This window comes from Gallinula chloropus (genome assembly GCF_964237585.1).
Source record: "Gallinula chloropus genome assembly, chromosome: 15".
NCBI classification, from domain to species: Eukaryota; Metazoa; Chordata; class Aves; order Gruiformes; family Rallidae; genus Gallinula; species Gallinula chloropus.
In genome coordinates this window covers 16,169,105-16,181,414 of record NC_140100.1, presented here as the reverse complement: position 1 = coordinate 16,181,414, position 12,310 = coordinate 16,169,105, and the positions used below count along the sequence as shown (strand labels likewise).

At 51.4% G+C, this 12,310-nt stretch overlaps 1 protein-coding gene across 1 annotated transcript; it reads right to left on the bottom strand.

Annotated features, from left to right (window-relative positions):
- Window positions 1-3,145: 3,145 nt before the first annotated feature.
- NDE1 (nudE neurodevelopment protein 1) lies at window positions 3,146-12,035 on the bottom strand (the record flags this gene model as incomplete). Its single annotated transcript, XM_084270867.1, has 8 exons — window positions 3,146-3,239; window positions 4,258-4,394; window positions 5,379-5,470; window positions 6,479-6,652; window positions 7,452-7,588; window positions 7,906-8,054; window positions 10,957-11,110; window positions 11,950-12,035. The coding sequence occupies 8 exons, from the start codon at window positions 12,033-12,035 to the stop codon at window positions 3,146-3,148; spliced, it is 1,023 nt and encodes a 340-aa protein (XP_084126993.1).
- Between the last annotated feature and the right edge of the window lie 275 nt (window positions 12,036-12,310).

The following is a 12,310-nucleotide window of genomic DNA, read 5'->3' as shown; positions in this document are numbered from 1 at the left end:
CCAGAAAGGACAATGCCAGCTTAGTCTTTCGCAAGGACAAGATGAGCCTTTAAATATTTATGCATGATTGCTGTACCAAAGGTGCAGTCTCAGACGTATTTAACACCAAATTAGTAATTCTGGCACAACATTCAGTGATCGTGAGCTGACTGCTCATGTCTGTGGTCTCAAGCCTTTACAAAGGTTTGCTGAAGGAGGGCAAGTGAGAGGCCGTGTTACAAAGCGCGAGCGTTTCGTAGCACAGCAGCAGCAGAGGCCAAGAAGAGACAATCCCATCTTCTGCCTCACTTGCTCACACCTCCCCAGAAAATTTGCCTTGAGGACTGAAGTGTCCCTGCCTTGGGCTGTGGAATACATGGGCGTGGGAGGGAGATGGGAGAAGAAATCAGGGTAAGATGGGAAAAAGTGGTTTATTTCTAAGCCCTCCTGCACTGTCAGGCATCAGCACCAGAGTTCAGCACAGCTCCAGAACTGTGACAGGTCCCCCTCTCCATGAGGGGAGCTCGGTGCCTGTGGGGGGAAGCAGGGAAACGGAGGGAAGAGCAGGGGGTTGGGGCAGATGAGGCGACGTGGAGACCCTGGAACACAAGCATGGGGATCCTGTCATGGCTCCTGCCTGGCACAGAGCAGGCAGCTGTACCAGCCCCACAGCACTCAGCTGCTGGGCACTGGGAGCCCCCAGCCCCACACTGCCATGAGCCCCTGTGCCTGTCTTCAGGGCTGCCAGGACCAAACAGCTGAGGTGTTTCTTTTCCTTTCTCTCTTGCTGCAGGAGGGGCAACGAGCCAGCATCTTTTGCTCCACCCCGCAGATCTGGAGGCAGAAGAGTAATTGAGAATGCAACAGATGGAGGGGATGAAGAGATGGATGCAAGAGATGGAGATTTCAATGGAACAAAAGCCAGTGAATAACCACGCTTATCAAATTGCACTGCAGCAGGGGAGGGAGGGCGGTATTTAGCACTGTGTAAGTCTACTCTTAGTGTCAAGGTCACGTACACCCCACTCCTCTGACAATAAGAGCACAACTGCCTTGTCGCCAACGTATAGACTGACGTTAAAAGTACTTCAAAACTTACTGTACCGTGAAGGTATCTGAAACAGTGGGGGGTCTTTTAACACTCAGAGTAATTCGCTTTGAGAATCTTCCAGAAAGGGAGTTCTGGTAGCTCAGATGATTCAAATCCCAGAGAACTGTAGTTTACACAGGATTTGATTTGTGAGATTGTTGCAAGAGAAAAAAAAAAAAAAAGGCATTGCTCAGTTAATCTCTTCTTAAACTTTCATTTTGTCTTGAGTATTGGATTAATATAGGGTTTTCCTGGTTACTACACCCCTGATGCACAATTCACTAGGAGGAAGTGCCTTTTTAATCACTTACTGAAAAGTAAAATATCATTTGTTCAAACTAAGTCAACTGTTACAGTTTTATATGCACCGTGGATGTGCTTACACACAAATAAAAGGCTATAAAACTACTCCAGCGTGTTGGTGTGCAGTGTCACTTGGTGCAATACAGCACACTCACAGGGACCAGGGATGCACTACAGCCTCTTCTCAGCTCAGACACTTTGTAGAGGCATCTGCAATCCTTACAACAAACCCTGATTGTCTCCTAAGCCATCGCTCCTGAAGGAACACAAGGAAGCATGGACATACACTGAGGTGACAGCAACAGGGCACAGAGCACATGGGACAGGCTTGGCCACCCCAGGGACACACACGCTGATGGGTGCCCGGGGCGGACAGGCAGGACGTGGGACAGGCAGGACCCAGCAGCCCCTCGTGTCTGTCTGAGGGCACCAAGCCCACCCCTGTTCCCAGCTGAAGCCCTAACGCAGGCTGAAGGCAGCAACCACACTCCAAATGAATCCACAACTACCACTCAAAATAAGCTTTATTCTGCTCCCCAGTTAAGCCAAATTCATAGATGGCCTAAGGGATGGGAAGGATCTGTGGTTACTTCCTATTCCAGAGAAATAGATACATCAGTGGCTGTTTGCACAGCATTTTCTTAAAAATACCTAAACAAACAAGAACCCCCAACCCATGTCTGAGTCCTCTCATCAAGCAAGCTCTCCCCAGCTCCCCACAAAAGCCCACAGGAATTGTTTAGTTTTGATTATTTTGACAAGAACAGGGTCCCAGAAGGTACATTAACACTGTGAAGGAACCTGCTCCATTTCAAAACCAAACCAAAATACCCTAACAGTCTATAGGGAAAAACACCACTGATTTAAAAATAATCCTCTATGTATATACACTTATCTAGCATAAAGGACTTTTCAGGTTAAAAATACATTTCTAAATTAGTAACAGCTAAAAGCATATGTTCCCCTAAAAAATAAACCAAGCAGTCAGTGATACCCAAGGCACATCAGCAAAGGGGGAGGTTGGCCAGCAGCAAACCCCACCTGTTGGAACATTAGAACTAGAACCTTATCAGGTCCCTGACCTCCAACAACAGCCACGCTTTACAGGCCACAGTAACACAGCCAAAAGAAGGTGTCCACATGCCCAAAGCCTTGCTCTTGGCTCCAGGACATCATAAGGCACTGCTCAGCTTTAGCAGTGACCTGTTCCTAGCGGGAAGCCACAGCTTCCAAAGCCGTCCTACCGCTAGCGACGCAGCGTGTGCACAGCAAGGTTCCCTCACCCCAGGAGGAGCTGGGCAGCTTCCCTGGCTGCACACAGACCCACTCCTCTGGTGTGGATGCCTGCAGCACACAGCACCCATGACAGGCAGACAGACAGCACAACTGGGGTTCAAGCCACCGCACCCTGGTGCTGTATTAACCCCAAAAGCCAAACCTGAGGAGCTGCACAGGCAGCACGGTCTCTGCTGTAGGCAGAGCAACAGTGGCTCTGAGCAGCAGCATCTAAAGAAGCAGTTTTCAAGGAGCTATTTACAGCAACGATGCAGGCAGCAGTCAGAAGCTCTGCGAGGCAGCGCTGGGCTGTCTCACTGCCCACGGCACTCAGTGAGGGACCAGACCAGGCAGAGGTGTGGGGACGTCGCCAATCGCGGGCTCTTGTTCAGCTCTCATCCATGAGACCACAGCCCAGTGGCTCACTGACAGTCTCTTTATAACTACAGGTTAAAATATATGTATTTCCCTGTCCTTTCCCAAAGCCAGCCAGGGGTTTCAGAGCAGGATCTTGACACCACTTTGCGAGGGATGGCTCACTGATCCCGGGGTATTCGAAGGATGCGCTCCGAACTCCAGGCGTTTCGCTAACCTGCCAAGGAAGAGAGAAGTTACAGCACTTCTTGCCCAGTTTAACCACCTTCAGAGTAACTGGGCCCTTCCATTCCTTTCTCGACTGCAGAAATCAACAACCTGAGCACTGAGTGAGCCTGTTCCTAAGCTGGGCTGAGCTCCCACTGTAAGGCAGGGCTCTGCTGCCCTCGGAGGGGCGAGGAGCTGTCTTTACAGGTGCTGGAACTCCACCCACATTACAGTGGTAGGTGCAGGATCAGCTGCATGACTATATGAATGGATGGGCCTGGAGGCTTTCTTGCAGCAGCTTCAGGAGGTTTCTCCCAGGCTGGGACAGCAAGAACAGTGTGGAGCACCCCCCACACAACAATTCCGGGCCCTGGGCAGAACAAACACATATTGCCAGCGAAGGGTTCAGCTGAATAATTAAGCCTGGAACAAACTGTACTCAGGCACTTAATTTACAGAGAATCTAAAGAATGTGTGGTACAGGACCAGCAGGGTTCAAGCAGGCCCTGAAATGCATTTGGGATAACCTGGCTGATTCTTCTTCCTTTAAAAATTACATCCAGTATTGAGAGAAATTCATATGCTGAGTCAGGTGCCTTCCCACCAGCTGCCTCTTGGCACCACATCTGCACAGCTGACTGAGCAAACCATGACTTGCCCTTTCCCCAGTTCTTCCATAACCAGAAACCTAATAGGAGAAGTCCCGACACCCCATAATGCTCCTGAGCCATCACTTGTACAAGGACACAAAGCTTAAAGCAAACAGAGCCAATGAGCAGGAGCTCCCCTGCCCTGTTGTACCTGGGCCCATTTAAACCCGGGTTCCAGTTGCTCTCAATCTGTGCTTTTCAAAACCAGATTCCAAGTGAAAATTCCAGCAGCCAGAGATTCCAAACTCCAAACCAGCCCCAAACATTCCAATCATACTCCCCAGTAACTGGATTTCACACCTTTTGAAAACAAATCTGTCTCTGCCAAAGGCAAGCTTTAAGACTGAGCAGCCTGGTACCAGCCAGACCAGCACTCACCCAGCGTCACAGAGGGGCTGATGGGGGGTCAGGCGCGTCTCCAGGACATCCCTGCTCATGCACATGGACACCGTGGCTCTGCCCGGCGTCTGCTCGTACATGAAGTTGCGGCAGGAAGCGAGTTTGGACTCCAGAGCCTGAGGTGAACACAGAGCAGGCAGGTGTCAGATCTCTCCCAGGACGGGGCTGTGCCACGCCAAAGCGGCCTTCAGAGTGTTTGGGGGCTCCTGCACACCGGGTTCTCTACCAGAATGCTGCTAGAGCCCAGTGCCACCTCAGTGCTGGCTTTTTGAAGAGATGAAGCCAGCCCTCTCTCCAAAGCTGAGCCTCTCTTTCTGAAGGGTAAGGGGGTGGTGCTGTTCACCAGCAGGAACACAAACTCTGCAGCTTCCTCTGGGAGTCTGACATCTCTCTTGCAGGCATCACTTAGATTACCAGACGTTGGTTTCAGCTACCTGCATTCAGACACGTGCCTGGGTGTAGAGACTAGGTGGCAGACCTGAGGGAACAGAGCCAGAGCCAGCCGGTTCCCTACCACATGCTCCCATCCCAGTTCACACCACCTGGGTTGCTGGGTTACTCTTCAGCTCCATCTGCAGCTCAGCCCGTGAAACAGTCACAGAAACGCTTGGGCGAACTCAAGCGCTGGGGCCTGAGGCAGAGAACAGGAGCTGCAGCAGGCACCAGCACTGCTTGTCTCACACTGCCACCGGCACGGTGCTGAGCCTTCCTCCAAAGGCTCCTGGCTCTTACGGCAAACTTCAGCGGCAGCTCGAGGGGGAGGGACGGCAGGCACCGCCCCAGGGGCAGCAGGCACCTCTCCACTTCCCTGCCTGCCTTCCAGGGGAGCACAGCCCCCTGACTTTACCCCCACTGCCCCTCCTGTGTGCACGCTTTCAGAAGCCTGATGGGGAAGATCTCAGCCCACATGGATGAGACCTTTGGAAAGCAGAGCAGTGTCCATCTTCACGTGGGTCAGAAACAAAGGCCGGACTGAACTCCAAGGCCACACTCTGCTATCCACGACACTCCCTCTAGTCTCCTCTCAGCAGCAGCACAGAGAGCCCTGGCCACAGTTTCAGGCAGCTCTGCCCTTCCCAGAGTGCTGGGTCATCACTCACCCCCACTTTTCGCAGCAAGTCCCCCACGATGTTCAGCGCAGATATTCGAGCAGCAGGTGTGAGAGGGGTGGCACTGTAACTGTCCTCAAAGCCTGCAGGCAGGGTCAGAGGGGGATATGTTACCCTTAAAAAAACAACATACAAAGCAAACCCAAAAGCTTTGAAACCAGAAATCCCAAGCCAGCCTGGCACAGAGCAGAAGAAACATCAGGATCTTCACCCTTTTGTATCTCACCCCTCTAGATCGGTCACATCCATCGGGACCATGAGGCACCGTCTCCCAGGGACAGTTCAAGCTACACTGCCCTAAGCTGCAGTCTGTCCCTGCAGTGGGACCAGAGGGATGTGCCCTCAGAGCGGACCACCGCCTCATTTTACCACAAGTCTCCAAATTCTCTCCCTTTCCCAGAAGCACCAACTCCTCCACACCAAACAGGTCACTTCAGGTTAAGCACACCAAAGCCCCTGATCAAACCTCACCAGTGCTCAGAGCTGTGACACCACAGAGTGACTCCCTGCATTTCTGTGTCTGCACAGACAGTTACTCACATCTACAGCTTTTTAAGTAGGAAGAAAGTGGAAGAGTTAGTGTTAGAGGTCTGAAGTAATCAGTGCTTGCCAAAATTAAGTGATTGGTATTAGTGACACGAAAGCAGAGCTAAAGTCATGTGGTACAGACAGCTAGGGTGTGCTGCCAGTGTCCTGCTGCTCCAGAGCAAGAAGAAAGCCTCTCAGAGCACCTCCTCTCACAGAGAAGCCAATGCAGGCAACACCAGTGCGACTTCAGAGACTGCTCTTCAGTCTGTAAGATCCTTCCCTAAGTCAGCCCAACATCTCAGGGACAGAAGTCTCAACAGCTCATCTCACTCCTCACAGTTACTATTACTGGGCAGTTCAAGCCAAATGGAAATGAACAGCCCACGAATAAACAGCCCACAAATAAACCCCAACAGTCAGGGTCTGAATACCAACACCATGGGTTTCGGTGTGTTCAACTGACACACTCAATTCCGTTCCCCTTTTCCCTTCCCTCCTTCAGCCAGAGTGCAGTAAAAACAAGAGCAGCACAGGGTGTGTCAGTGCTGGCTCCCTGCAGTCACCTCTCCGAAAGGCGAGCGGGGTGCGGGTGCCGGGGACGCGGTGCAGGGCGGGGGTGGAAGGCACAGACAGGGACGCCTGGACCGCGGTGTCTGTCCGGTCTGGCTCCAGGGGCGTTCGCATCGGCGTTTTGGGCTTCTCCTGTTTCTGCTGCACTGCAAGCTCCTGCCGCAGGTCTGGGAAGGAAGGAACACAAAGGAAGCCTTTGGAGCATGTCCCACCAAGGTAAAAATGGGTGAGGAGGTTTGTTTTGCCCCAAAGATCGTTCCCATGGGGTGTGAAGGAAAGTCACTCATACTCCCAAGGATTTCTCCAGGCATGTGTTCAAAATCTGGATGCCAGTTAAGGCTTTTCTAGTTGGGTAGCATTTGTTCAGTTGCTGTTACCTGGCTTTAATTCCCATTCCCTTTGAGGTGGGGAATTAACTCAGCAGAGGCACACTAGAGCTGAGGCTGGGCAGCCACATCAGCTCCCTGCCCCTATTGCTGCACCCAGGTTTATGGACACTGCTCAGGGGTGCAGGATCTGAGCAGCTCTGAAAAGAGATGTTCTTCCAGCTCCACAGTCCCTCTCTTCTCACCCAGCCTCCCCAACAGGTACCACAGCTCACACACAGGGCATTCAGAGGTCACCAGAAAACAGTCACAGCTCTCCCCTTCTGCCTCATCAGCGCTCCCCTGACTCCATTTCTCAGAGGCCAGGAAGCCCCCAGGTCAGTGCTTATTACAGCTGACCATTGTGGGTTGGCCTGACTGGCCCTTCCCCACTCCCTTTGGTGCTGTAGCATCCCCACAGATCAGAGTTCTGCTTCTGTGAGCAGCTCTGGCACAGGGGCAGCAGTTAAAGGGGGGAGTGGGCTCAAAGCCCCCTCATTTGTTCTACATTTCAAAGGTAAAAGCCAAGCACCAAGCCCCATGGAGAGGACTGAACAGCTACCAGCCAGGAGGGGAGAGACACAAGGGATTTGTGTCTAACCTCTGGCTTCATCTTTCAGGCGCTGCACAGACTCCAGAAGGTTCTCCTTCTCGTCCAGCTCACTCTCCAGAAAGGCATTCCTTTCAATAGCCTGGTTCAAACGCTGCTCAAAGTCCTCCAGAGACATGATAGTGGCTCTGAAAGAGAGGGAGTGCACAAGGAGTCACTACCAGATCCATCAAGCAGCAGAGGGAGGGACCCCCCCTCACACAGGAACGGGGGGGGTTCTTGCATTATTCTTTATTTTAGCTTGTGAGAGGTGAAAGAACAGTGGGGGGACTGGAAGGGAAAGAGTTTAGTGCATTTCTCCATCCCCCAAATACCTCCTCACCACAACCACCACCACAGCCATTCAGAGCAGCAGTGCTAACAAGCACAGGACCCCACACAGGTCAGGGACACAGCTCCCAGGACAGGACAGGGGTGGGAAGGGGACACACAGGAGGCAGGTCACCTTTTTGCTCTTTCCAAGTCGTCATTTGCCTGCTCCAGTTCTCGAATGTATTTCTGAAGTTGATCTTTGATAGCTTTTGTCTGTGCCAGGTCATCTTCCAGTGCAGAGATCTGCCTGTATCCCTCTGAATGCTGTATTTCAATCTTTTCCTACTCAAAGGCAAATCAGTGTGTCAGAGACTTGGCAATGGATGTTCTCTTTCTGAGGCACTGAGCCCCTTTAGCTGCAGGTGCTGTGAAGCTGTTCAAGAAACCTCACCTTACATACAGTGAAATGCCAACACAGCCAACTGCTCAGGTGCTTGTGGCACTGGGGAGCCGTTCCCAGCCCCCACAGCACAGGGATGCTCCTTGCTCTCCCAGACAGTGAAACACAGATCACTTCAGAGCCCCCAGAGCTTTAGCAGCACACGAGCAGGATGCAAGAGAAGCCACTTGTTTTCAGCTCTGGTAAGTACTGTTTGACTCCCTAGGAGCCTAAATGAAAACACATCCAAACATGCAGAGTCACACTGCTGTGGAACCAGTGGGACTCTGTGGCCCCTGTGGTTTTACTGGCCCAACACAGGTTCAGAGCTCTAACTCACCCAACTTCTCAGGTACAGTTACACAATGTACTGTGGACACAACCCGACACCAAACCATCCCCCTTCACAGCACATACACAAGGGTACACCTAAGAGAGGTGAGGTGGGGAGGAAGGCCTAGCTTCTCCATCAAACCTCTGTCCTGCTGTTGTCACTACATGCAGAGACAGCTTCACTGCATCCCTGTACTGCAGTGCTGTACACTCTACCACCTTCCTATCGGAGCACTCTGACATGCCAGAGATTTCTTCTGGAACTCCAGGACTGCTGAGTAAGGGGCATTCCTGAAGAGCTTTCTCCAACCAGAACTGGAGCACAACAGACTTGAGGTCACTGAAAACCAACCCACGTGCTGGAGTTTGAAAGCACATCCCCCAGCACAACTGGTACCAGCTCCTTTAGCACACAAACACACAGGCAAGGAGGATGCAGAGATGCCCACCCCAAGGTCAGGAATTGTTACCCAATTACAGTGCAGCAACACCCCTGCAATTCCAGATCCCTGAACTGTGGGTACAGGCTGAATTTAAGAGCCCCAAGCTCTACAGAGCAGATCACTTCCAACCAGCTTGTCCAGCCTCCAAAGCAGTTTTCCTATCTATTTTTGAGGTGTGTGAGCTCTGGTCTCTGTGGGGGGAACAAGCCCACACAGGTGCTGGTGAGTGAAGCCACAGGCTGTGTGGGCCTGGCAGAGCCCAGCAGCACCCACCTAGTTGCAGACACCGACCCTCACCAGGCTGGGTTAACGCTGCTGTTCAACAGCCTCATGAGTTAATGCTTTGCTCTTGAACTGACTCAGATAAAAGACCCCAACTGGAAGGTCTGAGTCTTTGTTTTCAGCCACTTGTCTCAAACCATCAGCTGATCTGGCATCAAGGGCATCTCTGTCCTCTCACTGCAGGCTCTTGCTGGGTTTTCAGGCTGCATGAATAGCCAATTGTTAAAAGGTTTGCTTCAAGCAGGGTGTGTTTTAATAACATTATCCACTGTGAAGAATAATTTAAGATTTTCTAAAATACATTTACCCTCCACTTGCTGAGGGTCTGTGCTGATTCCTGCTATTTCCACCTTGAAGTGCTGCAGCTGGCTCATTGTGCCCCCCAGCCCAGCTCCTCTGGAGAAAGGAAACAGCCCACACCCTGTTCCCTCCAATGGGCTGCAGGTTTTACTGCTCTCACGCCTTCACCCCAAACCCATCAGCTTCCAGGGGACACAGAACAACAAAGCAAGGCTCCACTCAGCACACAGAGTGTTTAACAATGCTGAGGTGCTAATACAAGAATGAAGATCAGCACAACACATTCAGTGAAACAAGGCTTTGCTATCAGAAAGCAGGCAGGCTGGTGCCAGAGGGACAGGACATCTGCTCAACAGAAGAGTGTTTCCTTAAGACAGTAATTTGGACAGCAGTTTACACAACAGGCATTGCAAACCTGGATTTAGCTGGTGATTAATCACACAAATACCTTTGCTTCCATTAGCTCATCATGAGCAGCAGTGTGATTAATTGAATCTGTGCTCCCACAGATACTGACCTAGCCCTAAAAACAGCGCAGCGTTCCATGGGTGACTACCCCTCACCTTGGAGTAAAGGGGCAAGAGGATCAAGCTTTGCAAAGGCACACCAGTGTCAGAGAGAATCTTTTTTCAAGTTGAAGAAAGCTTAGCAGTGTTCCCTAAACCTGCCAACCAGCCAGGGACTAGCAGCACCTTTAATGAGGCAGCCCCACCACTCCTGAGACACTGTTTGGCTTCATTATTCCTTAAGTCCCTAAGAGGTTCTGTCTCAGTAAGTTCACATCCCTTCTGTTTTATAATTATGGAAGTTCATGCTCTGCAGATGGCTCTTAGTTTCACACAAGTCTAACCAAGTGTAAAGAGGGTAAATTATTTTTCCCCAAGTACCAACAGTTTCAGGAACTGAATCAGGACTGGAACTGTTTTACACCCCTCGGTTCTGTGTGTTACTCACCAGCTGCTGCTCCCCAGCTCACCTGGAATGCCAGGGAATAAACACACAGCTATATAAAAGGGTTTAAATGAGTGAGCCTTGTTGTGCAAGGCAAGGACAGAGCCAGGATGTTTGTGTTTTGGTTGTTCTGCAACCCTGTGCCTGCGCAACTCAGGCAGGAAGGAAGCGGTGACAAAGGCACTAGGTAGAGGCAAGGAGGAGCAGAGCAGCAGCTGGTATGTCCATGTTTACTCTCCACTCTTAACTTGCTCCCACCTCAAATCTATCCTGACACACAGCCACAACCTCTGAGAGGGGTTCAGGAGCACTGCAAGAGTATCCAGCACCCTCAAGGCAGACAACACACTGGCATCTCTTCCCTTTTCAAGGCTTTTTTTTTGTTCAATGTCTTCACAATGCTGGAGGCCCCTGTCCACAAGGCAGGCACAGCTGGCTGTCTCGTTCACCTCTGCTCTCAGGTCACAGAGGCCCTGTGCACATCACCCCCTCTTACCTTAACTGCCTCCAGCTCCATCCGCAGGCGGTTGTTTTCGGACAGGAGGTCTCTGTTTCGGGACTCTGTCTGCTGCAGCTGAGTCTCCAGTTCAGCTTCATACTCCCGGCTCCCTTCTTGGAATTCACGCAGTTCCTCCTGAGTGTTCTCAGCACTAGAGACCAATTCCAGCAACAGAACTCATCACAGTGGGAAGAGAAGTATCTCTTGGGCATTCAAAGTGACAAAATGTACTGCCCTTCAGTGGAGAAGGCTGTATGCCCTTCTCCAACACACGTGTTAAAGAGAGGACCATAGGCAAATGGAAAGTCACCCCCCAGCAAACCAGGAAACAAATAAAAAACCCAAAACCCAAATAAATAGAAAGTGCTGAAGTCCACCTTCACACTACAGGCGTGGAGGACACGAGGAGTCTCTTTAGCTCATATGCTGACCACCACTATCTGTGTCTTTAATTTGCTACTCAATTCAATTATTCATTGGAAACATTAACAAAGCTGTTTTCTATTAGCAAAAAAGTGAAAAAAAGAATGAAAGAAGGAACATTGTTCTTCAACAGTTCTGTTGAAATAACCCCTGAGGGAGCTAACGAGCAGCACTGAGCTCTGCTTTATGACAGGACCCACCAATATCAGCAGCAAAGAGCTTTGGAGGGATTTTATCTGCTGCTGCACTTAGAGCAACGTGCTGAGCTGAAGGGAAGAGCAAAGTACCCCCATTCTCCTCCACCTACATCGTGTCAAACCGCTCCTGACCCACAGAGATACCCAGAAAGAACTGCCACAGCCCCACTCCAGCCAGGGCAGGGACCCAGCCTGCAGTGCCAGGGCAGCCCAGCTCTGCTGCTCAAGGGGCTGCTGTAGCTGGAGCAGCAGCACTGCTGCCCCAGCACCCCGGGCAGCCCAGCCCCCTGGCCTCACCCCACATGGTGCTGCCCACGGCTCTGCACACAGCACTTACACACCCTGCGGAACAGCTCCACTGCTGCCTTACCACTGCTTGTATTTCATAGCCAGCTCTTTCCAGTATCCGGTTTCCTCTTCCACAGAGCTGAACTGATGTCCTTCTGAGTCTTCCATGATGATTTCTCCAAGCTTAAAACTCAGGTTTCATGGCGGTTTTTTGTTCCCCCCTGGAAAATGAAGGGATGAAGCCTCGATGAGCTAATGCAGTGAGCTGTGTCAGTGCTTCTGCTGTGCCCCCTCCCAACAAGCCACTGCCCACCTGGACACCAAACTAGAGAGCAGCTCACTCAGATACACCACAAACCTGACAGAGTCGGTACCCATCACTCACAGCCCATTCCCCAGCTCTCCCCAGGCCACCACGGGCTTACATCACATCCCACCCTCCA